General features: G+C 48.2%; 1 protein-coding gene across 4 annotated transcripts in view; it reads left to right on the top strand.

Moving 5' to 3' along the window:
- Positions 1 to 18497, top strand: part of znf142 (zinc finger protein 142) — a 56798-nt gene that overhangs the window by 33543 nt on the left and 4758 nt on the right. For 3 of the 4 annotated variants that reach the window (XM_078552681.1, XM_078552679.1, XM_078552680.1), the window contains one exon: positions 820 to 4324. In XM_078552681.1, the coding sequence (XP_078408807.1) occupies positions 820 to 4324 (3505 nt within the window). Of the gene's footprint in view, positions 1 to 819; positions 4325 to 5291; positions 5567 to 18497 lie in introns of those variants that run through there. The other variant, XM_078552682.1, reaches the window with a different exon arrangement.

Below are 18497 nucleotides of genomic sequence, written 5' to 3'. Positions count from 1 at the left end.
TTCTTGTGTGTGAATTGTGTGCTTGTCAAAGAATGACAATAGTAGGAGAGAGTCTTTTTTTGTTGGGGGATGCCCATTATTCTCATCAGACACTCCCAGTTCGTGTACAGAAGATACAGAGCAAAAATCCCTCTACACTGTCCCCATCAAACACTCCCAGGACTGGTACAGCATGGGGTTAGATACAGAGTAAAACTCCCTCTACCCTGTCCCCATCAAACACTCCCAGGACTGGTACAGCATGGGGTTAGATACAGAGTAAAACTCCCTCCACCCTGTCCCCATCAAACACTCCCAGGGCAGGTACAGCACGGGGTTAGATACAGAGTAAAGCTCCCTCTACACTGTCCCCATCAAACACTCCCAGGACAGGTACAGCACGGGGTTAGATACAGAGTAAAGCTCCCTCTACGCTGTCCCCATCAAACACTCCCAGAACAGGTACAGCACGGGGTTAGATACAGAGTAAAGCTCCCTCTACACTGTCCCCATCAAACACTCCCAGGGCAGGTACAGCACGGGGTTAGATACAGAGTAAAGCTCCCTCTACACTGTCCCATGAAATGCTCCCAGGGCAGGTACAGCACAAACGCTCCATATCAGTGCCAGGAATGGGGAGAGTGATCACGTGGAAGTGCTCATTAGAAGCTTGGCAGAAAAAACACAAAGTTTGCAGGGTATTGCTAAAATAGAAAAAGAGTAGAAGTGTTGTAAGAGAAGGAGAAGGAAGGGGAAGTATTTGTCTTCGAACTTCTATCTCCCTCTCTCCTTTGAAAATGAATATCTGTCACTATGATCCTGTATCTTTTTCTTTTGCAGGTATCATTGTAATCAATGCTCGTATCGCTGTCACCGGGCAGACCAGCTCAGCAGCCACAAGCTACGACACCAGGGCAAGTCGCTCATCTGTGAGGTGTGCGGCTTCGCCTGCAAGCGCAAGTACGAACTGCAGAAGCACATGCAAGTGAAGCATTCGAAGGACTATCAGATACCCCTCTACCAATGCCAGTACTGTAACTACCAGACAAGGTACAAGCAGGCGCTGCTGAACCACGAGAACTGCAAGCACACCAAACACAAGGAGTTCCGCTGTGCCCTGTGCTCCTACAAGACATTCAGCAACACCAGCCTCTTCTTTCACAAGAGAAAGGTCCATGGCTATGTGCCGGGAGACAAAGAGTGGCTGGAGAACTATGCCAAGGAGGAGATGGCCATGAACTCCACCCACATACTTTTGGGGTACAGCGACGCGAATTTGACTCTTTCGACCTCGGTCTCGGCCAGGACAGAAATGATTGCGGCAACTTCGAGGAGCGAAGCCTGGCAAAAGAAGAATTCGGTTGTTGTGGAGGAGCAGGATAAGGTGTACCAACGCGCCTTCGGGGCCCCTCTCTTTGGGCAAGAGCTCTCGGACCACGGAGAGACAGCGCAAAGCGGTGCCGGTCCACAAGAATCGGGGCAGTTGCAGCAGCACCTCGAGTATCCTGCCCCTGTAGGTCAGGGGGTTGTGCCCGACACCTTGGACCCGGGTGAAGCAGGCACGGAAATCAGCTGCGATATGGAGAGGGAGTTGCAGAAAAGCCTGGGTGAAAGTGGCTCACAACTGGAGGAGGTGTTTGAGGCACAGCTGGAGTTTCACAATACCCCGACAGATGATGTAGCGAAGCAGCTTTCTGGCTCCCAGCTGCCAATCCTGGATTCCTGGGGACCTTGTGATACTGGAACCATATACAGGGACTTTGGACTTAACCCTGGGGTTGATGTACAGACTGACGATGGCAATGATGAGGCTGACATTGGAGACCACTGTGAGGATGAGGAAGGTGGTGGCGGTGGTGGGGACCACATCATAGTGAACAGAGAGGAAGTGGGGCACAGTGTCGATGTCTTTGCTGATGAAGATCAGCACAGTAGTTATGAGCTTTCGGGTAAAAAGGGAACCATTGGTGGATCCACCCAGCTGGAAGCTGACGCATCCGCGAGCGTCAGGACTGCTGAGAGCTGGATTAGTGTGATCGAGCCTCGCGTGACCCTGCCCGGTAACGGAAACCAGGGAGTGGCTGAATTCCGGGATGTCGAAGCGGAGAGGCCGGTCAGCCTTGACCCCGCTGGCATCCACCCCGAAAGTCAGGAGCAGGTGCAGCTCTCCCAGTCCGAATCGGAGATAAAGGCTTTGAGGAAACAGGACAAGCAGCAGGCGCAGGCCCTGGTCTTGGAGGGAAGAGTGCAGATGTTAGTGGTGCAAACTGACGCCCAGGTGTTCAAGTGCGAGAGGTGCTCCTACGTCACCAGGAAAGAGAAAGCCATGGTCCTTCATACAAAGTCCGGCTGCCAGAACAAGAAGTCACCCCTCGTATGCACTGCCTGTGGGGCCACTTTTAAGCAGCAGCGAGGACTCAATACCCATCTGCAAAAGAAATGCCCTATTATCATAAAGAAACACAAGCTTTATGTGCGGCAAGCAACAGTTATAGATCCCGGGGTAGGGCTGGATGGAGAGAAGGAGCAAGGCACTGAGCTAGAAGTGAAGAAAGTGAGAGCGGTACCCAAGAGAAAAGGCAAACGAGTCGATGCTGATGGAAGCGAGAGGCAGGAGGCGAGCCCAGATTCCGTTAGACCTGATCAGCCGCTCACCAAAGCAATGGCGGATTGTGGAGTGGGTGAAGAGAGCGCAGCTGAAGACCTGCCCTCAGTCTGTGCGCCAGAGCGAGACCCTGCAGAAGGGGAGCTCTTGGATGCTTGCGAGGGGGAGGAAGCTGGATTCTTCACGGAGGAGGCATTGGACGGTCCCCCGGATCACAGTGAGACTTCCCCATCGACCCAGAGGGACTTGTCACCAGTGCACGCGGATCTGAACGAGGAATCCCAGCAGGAGTCAGGGGCGTGGAAATTCCGGTGCGAACAGGGCAAATTCTATTGTGCTTCGTGCCCTTTCGTTTGCTCCAGTGAGTCGGATATTGATGGACACGTGGCTGATGGCTGCCCCGCACCTCTCAAGCTGCCTTGCGGATTCTGCGAGTTGCTCTTCCGCTCCGAGAGGGCACTGAGGAACCACCAAGCCATCAAACACACTGAGGAAGAGGAGCTGTCGGAGCAGAGCGACTCGGACGAGCTGGAGAAAGGATCCTCCAGCGAGGACGAGGGCAGCCAAGGCTCGGGAGACGGCGACAACCCAGAGAACAGCGGCAGCTCCGAAATGGAGGGCAGCCCCAAGCAGAGGCGCTTCTTCTGCCCCTCGTGCCCCTTCAGCTGCTACCAGGAGCGCGCCTTGGACACCCATAAGAAGAAGGGCTGCATGAAGCCTGGCGAGCTCCAGTGCAGCCTCTGCTCGTTTGTCTGCAAGTCTGCGGCGGCCCTCAAGCACCACACCCGCCTGCACGGCAAGAAGTGCTGCCGCAAGAGGCCGCGGCTCAGCTGCCAGCTGTGCCCGTTCACCTGCAAGCAGGCCAGGTGCCTGAAGCAGCACGTGGCCATCAAGCACGACGGCGTCAAGCCCTACAAGTGCCGCTACTGCAACTTCAGCACGACCCGACGCTACCGCCTGGACGCCCACGAGTCCCTGCACACGGGGGTGGGCCGGCTGACGTGCGACGCCTGCCAGCAGACCTTCGGCACCGGCTCCAAGCTGCGCATCCACAAGCTGCGGGTCCACGAGAAGCGGCCCACCCACTTCTGCGCCCTGTGCGACTACAGCGGCTACAACCAGAACGACATCACCCGGCACGTCAGCAGCTGCCACGCCGGCGAGCCCAGCGCCGCCTGCGGGCGCTGCGAGGCCCGCTTCAGCTCGGAGGGCGCCCTCAAGCAGCACTGCCTGCGGCGGCACGAGGAGAAAGTCTGCCACGGGTGCCCCTCCTGCGTCTTCGCCTGCTACAGCGAGTCCACCCTCCGGAGCCACGTCCAGCGGCAGCACCCTCAGCTGGAGTGCTCGGCCTGCAAGGAGCGCTTCGAGCGGCGGGACCAGCTGGAGGAGCACAAGAAGGTTCACTTCAGCCACCACTGCCAGCACTGCGGCTTTGCCACCCGGGAGCGGCAGCAGCTCATCCAGCACCTGCTGGACGCCCACGAGGCGGAGGACGGGGCCGAGGCCGAGGGGGGCAAGCCCTTCCGCTGCCCCTTCTGTGACTTCGCCTGCCGCCACCAGATGGTGTTCGACTACCACATGAAGGCCCACGGAGGCACGCGCTTGTACAAATGCACCGACTGTGACTACACCACCAAGAACCGGCAGAAGATCACCTGGCACATCCGCATTCACACCGGCGAGAAACCTTACAAGTGTCACCTCTGCAGCTACGCCTGCGCAGACCCGTCACGCTTGAAGGTGAGTACGTTTGAGGTACACGGGCGTGTGCACCACACGTTATTTCGCAGCGAGTCCCATTCACCCATTACCCCTGTGCTCGCTGACCAACATCGACTCCTCCCCTGTCTGGCCGTGCCTCCATTTTAAAATCTTCATGCTTTTTTTTCAAACCCTTTCACGTCCTTCACCCACCTTTTCTATTTCTGTGATGTCCTCCAGCTGCAAAACCCTCCCAAACCCCTGGTGCTCCTCTAATTCCGGCCTCTTGCACGTTCCCAATTTCCACTGTCTCCCTGACAGTCGTGCCTTCAGCTGCCTGGACTCTAAGCTCTGGAATTCCCCCCCCTAAACCTCTTTGCCCTCTCTACATCTCTCTCAACTTTTAACTCGCTGCTTAAAACTAACCCCTTTGGTCAAGCCTTTGGCTGCCTACCCAAATATCTCCTTGTGAAACTCGGTGTCAAATCCGACATCGCTCCTGTGAAGTGAGGGGCTTAGGACGTTGTACTTTGTTAAAGGTGCTGTATGAATGCAAGCTGCCCTTGTAACAATGATAACAGGAGAAATAAAGCAAGGGGGTGGGTTTCTTTCACAAAGATTGAACAGTCTGGGGCTCCTCTCTAACATGGAGAAAGCTAAAGGATGACCTGATCTCTAAAATTGCAAAAAGGTTTGATGGGATACATGTGGAGATGATGGGTGTTAGTTTTAACACTGGTGTAAGGTTGTTACAGCTAATTCTTCAACTTATTGACCCCGATTTGCGACTGTACACAGACCCACTACAGGTATGAGTAGCTTGTCTTAATTACCCGGTAAGTTTATTAAGTAATACACACGTAGACACAAAGAAAATGTTTATACTTAAGAATGGCAATAAGATACAGCTGGTTGAAACTGCAGAAGCTCAGTTGCTGTGGCACTGTTTCTAAATGTGACCTGTTGACCAAAGTGATCTCTCTTTCTTGACGTGTTCCGTTGACAGAAGTGATCTCTTCTGTCTTGTCTTCTGGCCGTGTGCTGAGGGTCTCAAGATTCTACCCTTTTTTACAAAAACAAAACACTCTGGATGCTGGAAATTTGAAATGAAAACAGGAAATACTGGAAAACCTCAACAGGCCCGGTAGCAACTGTGGAGCAAGAATCCGAGTTAACGCTTCGAATCCAATATGACTCCCCTTCGGAACTGGAGAGAGGTAGAAATGTGATGGGTTTTATACTGTTGAAAAAGGGGTGGAGGGGCAGGTGGAGCAAAATAGAAGGCTAGGGATAGGTTAGAGGGCAGGAGAGTTTAAATGACAAAGATGTCATGGATTAGAAGACAAAGGGAGTGGAAATGATAGTATTAAAGACTAAAGCTTGGGTCCAGAGTTGGTATCAATAGCAGGATGTTAATGCTCCACCTGCCCCTGAGCCCTTTTTCAACAGCATATAACCCACCAACAGCATAAAACCCATTCAGTTCTGAAGAACTGGACTTGAAATGTTAACTCTGTTTCTCTCTCCACAGACCTGCCAAGTTCTACCTTTTATACCCTTTTCTAGGCCTGGCCATATACCATATAAGGTGATTGATGAGTTTACCCTTGAGTAGGGTAAAATGTCATCTTTAGTCATCCTGATTACCTTACTGTAAGCTCAGCATTCCCTTACCTTAACTGTTATTTACAAAGGTTGTTACATGACAGAAATGTCTTTCAAACCCTTTCTAATTTTATCCATAAAGGTGCACAATTTTACTAAACAATTTTTAAAAAATTCTTTCAAGGGCTGTGGGTGTCGCTGGCACGGCCAGTATCTGTTGCCCGTCCCTAATTGCCCTTGAAATGAATGACTTGCTCAGCCATTTCAGAGGGGCAGTTAAGAGTCAATCACATTGCTGTGGGTCTGGAGTCACATGTGGGCCAGACCAGGTAAGGACGGCAGATTTCCTCCCCTAGAGGAACCAGAATGAGCGGTTTTCTTTTACAGTAATCGATGATAGTTTCATGGTCACCATTACTGAGACTCGCTTTTTATACTGAATTGGGGGCCTGCAGTCGTCTTGCCTTTCGGGGTCATGTCTTCTGTGCAGCGGTCCTGGGCTGGAAGCACGGAGTGGTGTGTGCGCAGCTGCACTTTTTAAATATGGTGCCTGGCGTGAGGAAGCGATGAGCTGACGGCGCGGCGGGCAAATCAGAGGCCTCCCATCATCGAAACGGCGTGTTTCCCAGGAATGCGTGATTAATGAGGCGGGATTGGCACGCTGTGGTGTGAAAAGCCGCCATTGTGGCCGGAGGGTAAAATGTTCTTTCTCCCGCCTGCTACTGCACTTAGTGCAAACCTGGGACGATTCCGCCCAAAGAAATAATGGATGCGTTTGAGCAGATATTTTGCACCTGACTTCACCTGTAGTCGACACGAATAACATCTCAGAAATAATTGTGAATCAGGAGGTGAAAGAGAGGGAGGAACTTAAAACAATTACAATCACCAGGGAAAGGATACTGAGAAAATTATTAGAACTAGAAGCTGACCAATCCCCTGATGAATTTCATCCTGGGGTCTTAAAAGAAGTGGCTGCTGAGATAGTAGATGCATTAGCTTTAATGTTCCAAAATTCCCTAGATTTTGGAAAGGTCACATTAGATTGGAAAATAGCGAATGCAACACCTCTATTCAAGATAAGGGGGAAGACAGAAAACCGGAAACTACAGGCCAGTTAGCTTAACATCTGTCATAAGGAAAAGGCTGGAATCTTTTATTAAGGAGGTTATAGCCCTAGGGCACTTAGAAAATCTCAATGCAATCAGGCAGGGTCAACATGGTTTTGTAAAAGGGAAATCATGTTTGACTAATTTATTAGAGTTCTTTGAGGAAATAACAAGCAATGTGGATAAAGGGGAACCTATGGATGTGCTGTACTTACATTTCCAGAAGGCATTTGACAAGGTGCCACATCAAAGGTTACTACACAAAATAAGAGCTCCTGGTGTCAGGGATAGAGGATTGGTTAGCTAACAGGAAACAGAGTAGGGATAAATGGGTCATTTTCAGGTTGGGAAGATGTAATGATTGGAGTGCTACACGGATCAGTGCTAGGGCCTTAACTATTTGCAATATATATAAATGACTTGGAGGAAAGGACTGAATGAATATAAGGTTATTAGGCCAGGTCATTGAGTGTATTTAAGACCGAGATAGATAGGTTCTTGATTGGTAAGGGGATCAAAGATTACGGGGAGAAGGCGGGAGAATGGGGTTGAGAAACTTATCAGCCATGATTGAATGGCGGAGCAGACTCGATGGGCCAAATGGCCTAATTTCTGCTCCTAGGTCTTATGGTTGCTAAATTTGCTGATGACACAAAAACAAGTAGGTTGTGAAGGGGACATATGGAGTCTGCAAAGGGATATAGGTTAAGTGAGTGAGCAAAAAATTGGTAGATGGAGAATCATGTGGAAAAGTGTGAACTTGTCCACTTTAGCAGGAAGAATAGAAAAGCAGTGTACTGCTTAAATGGAGAGTGATTGCAAAACTCTGGCACAGAGGGATCTGGGTGTCCTGGTACATGAATCACAAAAAGTTAGTCTGCAGGTATAGCAAGTGGTTAGGAAGGCGAATGGAATGTTGTCATTTATTGCAAAGGGAATGGAATATAAAAGTAGGAAGGTTTTGCAGGGCTTTGGTGAGACCACATCTGGAGTACTTGGTTTCCTTATTTAAGAAAGGATATAAATGCATTAGAAGCAGGTCAGAGAAGGTTCACTTGACTGATTCCTGGGAAGAAAGGGTTGTCTTAAGAGGAAAGGTTGGACAAGTTGGTCCTATATCCATTGGAGTTTAGAAGAATGAGAGATGATCTAAGTGAAACATAAGATCCAGAGGGGACTGGACAGGGTGGATGCTGAAAGAATGTTTCCCCTTGTAGGAGAGACTAGAACTAGGGGCTACAGTTTAAAAAAAAGGGGTCTCCCATTTAAGATGAAGATGAGAAATGTTTTTCTCTGAGGTAGTTAGTCTGTGGAATTCTCTTGCCAGAGAGTGGTGGAGACTGGGTCATTGAATATTTTTAAGGCTGAGTTAGATTTTTGGCTAACAAGGGAGTCAAAGGATATAGGGGGTAGACAGGAAAGTAGAGTTGAGGGGTTATCTTATCAAATGGAGGAGCAGGCTTGAGGGGCCGAATGGCTTACTCCTGCTCCTAATTTGTATGTTTCTTTTGCCGGTCGCCTTAAATCAATGTCCTGTGGGTTTGGGAACGGTTTCTCCCTATCCACATTGACCAGACCCCTCAATTTTGAACATCTGTCAAATCCCCTCTCAACCTTCTTCAAGGAGAGCAACACCAACTTCTCCTATCAATCCATCCATCCCTTGTTCCTGGAATCATTCTTGTAAATATTTTCTGCATCCTTGACATGCCCTCACATCCTTCTTAAAGCAGGTGTCCTGACACTGATCCTTGGGGACCCCCCCTCTCCCCCCCCCATTATATGCCTCCCTTAAATCCGAAAAACAACTGTTCACCACTTCAGTCAGTTTCCTGTTGCTCCGCTGACTTTGTATGTATGTAAGCTGCTGCTGCTGTCCTTTTATTGTACGGACTTTAACTTTGCTCACAAGCCTATTATGTGGCACTTTATCAAGTGCCTTTTGGAAGTTCATCAACCACATTACCCTCATCAACCTCTCTCTTATTTCATCAAAAAACACAATCAAATCAGTTAAACATGATTTGCCCTTTAACACATTCGTGCTGGCTTTCCTTAATTAATCCACATTTGGCCCAGTGACTGTTAATTTGGATTATCATTTCCCACCACTGAGGTTAAGCTGACTTGCTTGTAGTTGCTGACCTTATCCTTACACACTTTTTAGGAGCAAGGGTGTAATATTAGCAATTCTCCAGTCCTCTGGCATCAGGAGGATTGTAAGATTATGACCAGTGTCTCTGCACTTTCCACCTTTACTTCCCTCAGTATTCTCGGATGCATCTGATCTGGGTCCTGGTGGCTTATCAACATTAAGTCGAGCCCATGTTTCTAATACCTCCACCTTATCAATTTTTAGCCCATCCAGTGTCACAGCCACCTCCTCTTTCACTACGACTTGGGCAGCATCTTCCTTAGTAAGGACAGATGCAAAGTATTCATTTAGAATCTCGAGCATCCCCCTCTCATCCATGTGTAAATCCTCTTTTTGTTCCCTAATCAGCCCCATTTCTCCTCTGCCACCATTTTACTATTTATATATATACACAACAAGACTTTTTGATTGATTCTCTTTTCTATTAACTACCAGTCTCTTCTCATACTCTGTCTTTGCTTCTCTTATTTTTTTCCTCACGTCTCTCTGTGCTTTCTAAATTCAGCTTGGTCCCCACTTGTACTATCAACCTGACATCTGTCGTGCACACTCTTTTCCTGCTTCATCTTCCTCTCTATCTCTTTTGTCATCCAGGGAACTCTGGCTTTGTTTGCCCTACTTTTCCCCCTCGTGGGAGTGTACCTTCCCTGTACCTGAACTACCTCCTCTTTAAAGACAGTTCTGTTACAGTTTTGTTTGCAGATCTTTGGTTCCACTTTGCCTGCCAACCCAAACCCCTAGAAGCAAGGCATGGGAGAGGTGTGTGCACAAGGTGCCAAACACTGGGCCTTCTTGGCGGGGGTGGGGGGGGGGGTGGAGGAGCCAAGGCTCAACTCGAAGCTTTTGCCTTTACCGGCAGCGCGCACCCCCCATGGTCCCCCTCAAGTGGCCGCCTCGTGCCTCAATGTGCTCGCAACGAGCGTGCAGTGGACACTCCACCATGGCACAAAGTTCTGTAGAATAAGCAGTTATTGGAGCGAGAGCCTGAGCCTGTGTGGCCATTTTGTTTTGATGGCCATGGTGCATCCTGGGTAATATACTCCACCCATGGCCAAGCTCTTATCCTCCCGTGCAGATGCCGGCCCACTAAAAGGCTAAAGAAGTCAAGCTGGTGGAGCAGAGCTAGGGAAGCCAGGAGGAGTTGCAATTGCAACAACAGTGAGGGCCGGGGCAGCTGGAGTGTCAGACGGAGCTGAGAGGAAGCACGTCTTACCATCTCCCGGACTCCCCCTCAGCAATATAATCTCCAAACCTCCCAGGCCCGGTCGGGGGGGGAGGAGTAGGAATGGGATGGAATCCTGAGACTAGGAGTGAGCCAGACACACAGACGGGCTGCTCAGCACACACACAGACGCTCCACACCCCAGGCTGGGAGAGGAGAAAACCCCAGGCCGAAAGGCAATCCTCTTCCAACACCCACCTTCACATGAATTCCACCGAGGCCACCTCAAAGTGTGCGCCGCCAGAGGTACACAAGATTGGTGTTAGTTAAGCCCAACTCTTTACATTGGCCCCGGTCCCCACCCCTTCCCTGGTGATCAGGATTTGGGGCCTAGTCTGTCTCTCTAGCTCTGCTTCTTAAGTGAAAATGCAAAAAAAAAAAGTTTTATTAGTTAGCTCCGCTACGGCACTTTTCAATGGTCATTTTTATTAATTAGTCTTTAAATTATCAATTTATTGCTTTGACATTAATTTTTTTTAAAACCCATCTTTAATGTTGTGCCAGACCGGACCTCAGGCAGCTGCTGCTGGGTTTTTTGCTGAAGGAGAATGAGAGGCTCTTAAGAGTCGGGTTGCTTTTTGGAGGGCTGGCAATTAGGGATTACTTTTGTTCCAGTAGAAATGGGAACTGTTGGAAATGCTCAGCACGCCTGGCGGCATCTGTGCAGAGAGAAACAGAGGTCAGTGATCCTTTGTCAGAACTAGCGCAGATTATGGACCTGAAGCATTGACTCCGTTTCTCTCTCCACAGATGCTGCCTGGCGTGCCGAGTATTTCCAGCACCTTCTGTTCACATTTCAGGTTTCCAGTATCTACAGTACTTTGCCCTCCTATTGTAAATCTCTAAGCCGGTTAGTTTCAATTTAAAATGAGAAAGTATTTATGGCTCAATGTCCGAGCCCACTTATATAGATAGAAGTAACACATTATCGCAGGTGAGTTGCTAATTTGCTGGAAGGTTTTGCTATTTTTAAACTTGAAAGTGAAACCAGAAGTCATGAGCCAATAGAACATGTCAGTGTTAGTGCAATGTATTCTCACTTGTACAGGGGATTATTGTTTGTGGTACATGTGTAGTTCAAGTCTTTTACGTTGCTGCCTGGATATTGCATAGGGCTAGGTTCAAAGAAGTGGAGTTGATTGCATAATTTGAATGACCATGTTGTGTGTAATTGCCTGACTAAGCATTGGTTGTAAAGTTTATAATACTGAAACCTGAGCTTTTGATGGGCATTATCAACAGAAGCATAGAGTACAGAAACCAAGAAGTTTTGCTAAACCTATATATAAAACAATTTGACCCCACAGTGAGTATGGTTCCCAATTCTGGACATCTGGAGGATGTGAGGGGGAGGGTTAAGGGGGTGGGATAAGGGACCCAGAAACAGGAAAAGCACCAGGGCCCATGATTTCTCTGCCTGTCCCTGCCTCGAAGAGCAAATGCTGCAGATGTTTGGGAACACCGTCACCTCTACGTTCCTCGCAAGTTACACACCCTCTCGATTTGGAATGTGTCACCGTTCCTTCGTCATTGCTGGGTCGATGTCCTGGAGCTCCCAAACAGCGCTGTGGGAGAGTGCCTTCACTACACAGACTACAATGGTTGATGAAGGTGGCTACCTATCACCTTCTCAAGGGCAATTAGGGATGGGTAATAAATGCTGGCCCAGCCAGCACCCCCATATCCCAGAAATAATTCATTAAGAATGTCCTGAAGCACTTTGTAAAATAATTATTCATTCATAGGATCAGGGTGTTGCTGGCAAGGCCAACATTTAATGCCCATCCCTAACAAATTAATTTAAAAGGCTGACACTGGTTTTTAAACGGGCAAATGGAGTCATCCATTTTGTACAATGCAAGGTTAGGCAAGCATCAAAGAGATGAATGTCCAGTTGATGTGTTTCTGGTGTTGGTTCAAGGACCAGAGTTGACAAAGCTTTTGTTTCCCTGTTTGTTATTTAATAGGTGTTAATAATATGACTGAAGAGAGTGTGTTCTACCAGACAGGACCAACATTCAGAGAGGTGATTATATTTCCTGACTGCAGAAGGAACTTAGAAACTCGCAGCCAGTGATAAAAGCACGATGCCCATTTCATTGCCCTTGAAATTTTATTTTGTATTTTTAATTTTTATTCCCCCGGTGTCTCAGACAATTGTCCACTCTCAACCAACTGGCCATTTATTTCATTGCTGTCTCTGGGATCTTGCTATACAGAAATTTCTGCTGCTCATGGTGATTTCCTGCAGCAGTGATTACATTTCAAATATACTTTATTGCCTGTAGAGCACTTTGGGAAACCCAGAAGTCTGTCTTTCTCTACACTGTGCCCATCGAACACTGCCAGAACAGTTACCACACGGGTTAGATAAAGAGTAAAGCTCCTTTTACACTGTCCCCATCAAACACTCCCAGGACAGGTACAGCACGGGGTTAGATACAGAGTAAAGCTCCCTCTACACTGTCCCCATCAAACACTCCCAGGACATGTACAGCATGGGGTTAGATACAGAGTAAAGCTCCCTCTACACTGTCCCCATCAAACACTCCCAGGACAGGTACAGCACGGGGTTAGATACAAAGTAAAGCTCCCTCTACACTGCCCCTATCAAACGCTCCCAGGACAGGTACAGCACGGGGTTAGATACAGAGTAAAGCTCCCTCTATACTGTCCCCATCAAACACTCCCAGGACAGGTACAGCACAGGGTTAGATACAGAGTAAAGCTCCCTCTACACTGTCCCCATCAAACACTCCCAGGACAGGCACCTGACGGGTTAGATACAGATTAAAACTCCTTCTACATTGGTGTTTTTAAAATCCAGATGTTGGAAACCGTCCTTCCCGCACATCGTACCATTTCTTATTTTTCTGGGAATCAGGTCTGTTTTTTTTTATTTTTTGCCCTATCGTTTGCAGTAATTTACTGAGTCATTTCAAACTTCATTATCTCATTTGATGACTTGAAACTAATTTTGATCTGAGAATTATTAACCCACCACCCCCCTCTCCCTGTTGGGGAATGTCACTAATTGCACATAGTTCATTAAACCTACCCGGAATCATGCAAACCCACCTGTACTTGAATGTTTCGGTGCCTGTAGGAGCTGCCAGATTAATTCAGTGTAGAATCAGTGAAACCATTCAAAAAAGTAAAGGTTATCTCCATTTTGACCTGCACAGCAAGTCTTGGAAAAATGCCAGGGAAATTGTAACTTACTTTAACTAGAAGTCTTTCATTTATATAGCACCTTTTGCAATCTCAGGATATTCCAAAGCACACTCCAGCGGTGTCCTGATCAACACTGGTCCAACAACCAACACCACCAGAAGCAGGTTAACTGGACATTTGCCTCAATGCTTACCTGACCCCCCACCATGTGCAACATGAGCAACCGCACTGGCTTATATAAAATCAGTAAAAGCTTTTAAACTGATAAGTTAGGGATGGGCATAAATACATTAGGAATGACTTGCCATGCCAATGATGCCCACATCCTGTGAATGAATAAATAAAACAAATAGTCGTTTGGTTGCACAGAACTTGAGTATTGCTGAGAGTAGACATGTTGTCAAAGCTTTTCAACTTGTACTTAGCAGGGCAAACACCAACTTTCAAATGATCACAACCGTTTATATTCCAGGAGAAAACGGTGCTGATTGGTTGGCAAGTCGACTGTGGTCGAAACATTGCCACAGAGACTGCACCAGGGAGTTATTGTTTCTCATGTTTTTGTTTAATCCAAACAGGCAAAATGCCTGGAATGTTCCTTTTTCTTGCAGAGGACAGGTCCCTGCTTATGAACCTTGCTTCTGGCAGACGCACATTCTGCATGGCAATACCTTGACCAATCAGACCTCACTTGCCAACCAGTCGAGACTCTCTTTTCATGCAGTATACATTGTTGCTCCCTTTGAAATTTGGTATTCTTGTGTCTGTCCTGATGTGTCCAAGACGAAAAACTTCAATTACAGTCTCTTTCTTTTCAGCAATAAATAAAACGACGTCACTGTCGTAATGTAGGAAATAGGGCAGCCAATTTGTGCACAGCAAGCGCCCACAAACAGCATTGTGATCACGACCAGATAATCTGTTTTAGCGATGTTGGTCAGGACAGTGGGAAGAAGCTGCCTGACTCTTCTTTGATACAGTGGTCAGGAGATATTTTACACCGGCCCAAGAGGGGACATGGGGGTCTCAGTTTGACACCTCACCTAAAGGGCAGCATCTCCCATCAGTCTTGGGAAGTGCTCCGGCAGCACTGACGCTGATGGATTATGTGCTCAGGCCTCTAAGTGGGCTTGAACCCACAATTCTGACATGGAAGCAAGAGTGCTATCACTGAATCACGGTTGACACAGAGGAGGTAAGGATGGCAAGTTTCCACCAGTCACTTCAGAACTTGAATATTGCTGGAAGGAGAGACAATTATCTGAAGCTTTTCACCTTGCACTCATTGGGACAAACACAAGAATGCCAAATTTCAAATGATCACAACAGTTTATACTAAAGGAGAAAAGGGTGCTGATTGGTTGGCAAGTTGATTGATTGGCCAAGGCATTGCCATGGAGAAAACAACAGGGAGCTATAAGCTCCCGGGTAATACAAAAAAGGCACAAGGCTTGAACATAATCCTTTTAGAACCAGAGAATGGATCTTTGCGTATGAATGTTTGTCACTTCTAGCAAGTGTAAATGAGCCACCTTATGAGCTCAACTAAGATCAGTTTCCCATTACTCTTGTGGTATAAAGTGTTGTGATTATTTGAAATTTGGCATTCTTGTATTTGTACCGATGAATGCAAGACGCAATGCTTCAGCAACATGTCTCTCTTTTCAGCAATTTTCAAGTTTCCACCCTTAAATGACATTAGTAAATCAGTCATTACAGTCCAACAGCTTCACGGTTTTACCAATACCAACTTATGCTTTCCACATTTCCACATTTGATTTGGTTTCTACTCCCCGCAGCCCCCCACCCCCCCCCCCCCACCATCACCAAATAATCTATTGGATATCTTGCATGTTGAGAATTGCACATAGAAAGTAATGCGAACCCATGGAACTGTTTATCTGAAGGGGGGGTGGGGGGGGCAAATCATTGACCACAAAAAACAAACTGATATTGAAAGTTTGATCTCCCTTTCTTTACCCCACCCTGCAGTCGGTGCAGCTGTGTGGAAACAATATCCCAGCAGATCCCTTTACAGGCTACAGTGGCGGTGATTGGTTTCATCTCGGTATGATGTTTGCAGGATAGTTGATGCATCAGGAAAGTCTGCCGGCTCTTTTATCTGCACGTCATTCTGTTGTGTGGGGGATAAAGGACTTCCGATTGCATTGCCCCATATCACATCTCCTGGAAACACCTCAAAGCGTTAAACAGTGCCATCGTGAATTTGAGTTAAGCACTGTAGTTACGTAGGTGGCCGTTTACGTAGAGTTACATAAAATGATACAGAAGAACAGTATTTACAGCACAGAAACTGACCACTTGGCTCATACCAGCGTTTATGCCATACATGTGCATCTCCCACCCTACGTAATCTCTCTCAATCTGCATATCCTTCTGTTTCTTTCCCCTTTGTATTTAACCAGTTTCCCCTTTAAAGGCATCTGTGCTACTCACCTCAACTGCTTCTTCTGATAGGAAGTTCCACAGTTATGTTTTCTTTGAATTCTTGAATGTGGGCATCGCTGGTTAGGCCAGCATTTATTGCCCATCCCTATTTGCCCTAGAGAAGACTGTTGCAGTCCATGTGGTGTAGGTACACCCACAGTGCTGTTAGGGAGGGAGTTCCAGGATTTTGACCCAGTGATGATGAAGTGATGGTGATCCAGTTCCAAGCCAGGATGGTGTTTGACTTGGAGGGGAACTTGCAGAAAGGGTTGCCAACTCTCACAAATGGCCGGGAGTCACCCCAGAATCAGCCTCAATCTCCCGGAGGCCAAACAAAGCATCCTGGGATAATGAAACAAAAATAGCTGGATAAACTTAGCAGGTCTGACAGCATCTGCGGAGAGGAACACAGTTAACGTTTCGAGTCTGTATGACCCTTCATCAGAACTAAGGAAATATAGATATGGGGTGAAATATAAGCTGGTTGAGGGGGGGTGGGACAGGTAGAGCTGGATAGAGGGCCAGTGATAGGTGGAGGCAAAGAAGAGATTGCCAAAGATGTCATAGACAAAAGGACAAAGGTATTGACGGTGGTGATATTAGCTAAGGAATGTGCTAATGGTGACATTAAGGGTAGAAAGCAGGACGAGCATGTGACAGATAGCCCTAGTCGGGATGGGGTGGGGGGAAGGGATCGAAATAGGCTAAAAGGTGGAGATAAAACAATGGATGGAAAAAATATATTTAACAATGTATTAAAAAAAATTTTAAATTATTGGAAAAGGGGGGATTGGAAAGGGAGTGGGGATGGAGAAGACAGTTCATGATCTGAAGTCGTTGAACTCAGTGTTAAGTCCGGAAGGCTGTAAAGTGCCTAATCGGAAGATGAGGTGCTGTTCCTCCAGTTTGCGTTGAGCTTCACTGGAACAATGCAGCAGGCCAAGGACGGACATGTGGGCATGAGAGCAGGGTGGAGTGTTGAAATGGCAAGCGACAGGGAGGTCTGGGTCATGCTTGCGGACAGACCGAAGGTGTTCCGCAAAGCGGTCACCCAGTCTGCGTTTGGTCTCTCCAAAGTAGAGGAGACCACATTGGGAGCAGCGGATGCAGTAGCCTAAATTGAGGGAAGTGCAAGTGAAATGCTGCTTCACTTGAAAGGAGTGTTTGGGCCCTTGGACGGTGAGGAGAGGGGAAGTAAAGGGGCAGGTGTTGCACCGACTGCGGTTGCATGGGAAGGTGCCGTGGGAGGGGGTTGAGGTGTCAGGAGCGATGGAGGAGTGGACCAGGGTGTCCCGGAGGGAATGGTCCCTATGGAATGCCGCCGGGGAGGTGAAGGGAAGATGTGTTTTGTGGTGGCATCATGTTGGAATTGGCGGAAATGGCGGAGGATGATCCTTTGAATGCGGAGGCTGGTGGGGTGAAAAGTGAGGACAAGGGGGACCCTATCATGGTTCTGGGATGGAGAGAAAGGTGTGAGGGCGGATGCGCGGGAGATGGGCCGGACACGGTTGAGGGCCCTGTCAACCACTGTGGGTGGAAAACCTCGGTTAAGGAAGACATGTCAGAGGAACTGTTTTTGAAAGTGTCATCATCAGAACACTTGCGACGGAGGCGAAGGAACTGAGAGGATGGGATGGAGTCCTCCAGGAAGCGGGGTGTGAGGAGCTGTAGTCGAGGTAGCTGTGGGAGTCGGTGGGCTTGTAATGAATATTGGTGGACAGTCTATCACCAGAAATTGAGACAGAGAGGTCAAGGAAGGGAAGGGAAGTGTCAGTGATGGAACATGTGAAAATGATGGAGGGGTGGAAATTGGAAGCAAAATTAATAAATTTTTCCAGGTCCAGATGAGAGCATGAAGCAGCACCGAAGCAATCATCGATGTACCGGAGAAAGAGTTGTGGGAGGGGGCCTGAGTAGAACTGGAGCAAGGAATGTTCCACATACCCCATAAAGAGACAGGCATAACTGGGGCCCATGCGGGTACCCATAGCCGCACCTTTTATTTGGAGGAAGTGAGACGGGTTTAAGGCGAAATTGTTCAGTGAGAGAACAAGTTCAGCCAGACGGTGGAGAGTGGTGGTGGATGGGTAGTGTTCGGGCCTCTGTTCGAGGAAGAAGCGGGGAGCCATCAGACCATCCCGGTGGGGAATGGAGGTGTAGAGGGATTGGGCGTCCATGGTGAAGAGGCGGTTGGGGCCAGGGAACTGGAAATTGTTGATATGATGTAGGGTGTCAGAGGAATCGTGGATGTAGGTGGGAAGAGACTGGACAAGGGGAGAGAGAATGGAGTCAAGGTAGCAAGAAATGAGTTCCGTGGGGCAGGAACAGGCTGACACGATCGGTCTGCCGGGACAGTTCTGTTTGTGGATTTTGGGTAGGAGGTTGGGAGACTATGAGGTTGGAAGCTGTGAAGGGAAGATCTCCAGAGGAGATGAGGTCAGTGACAGTCCTGGAAACAATGGCTTGATGTTCGGTGGTGGTGTCATGGTCCAGGGGGAG

Source organism: Cetorhinus maximus, chromosome 11, assembly GCF_964194155.1.
Source record: "Cetorhinus maximus chromosome 11, sCetMax3.hap1.1, whole genome shotgun sequence".
NCBI lineage: Eukaryota > Metazoa > Chordata > Chondrichthyes > Lamniformes > Cetorhinidae > Cetorhinus > Cetorhinus maximus.
Note: the sequence above shows the minus strand (reverse complement) of the source record. Positions and strands in the feature narration are given on the sequence as shown.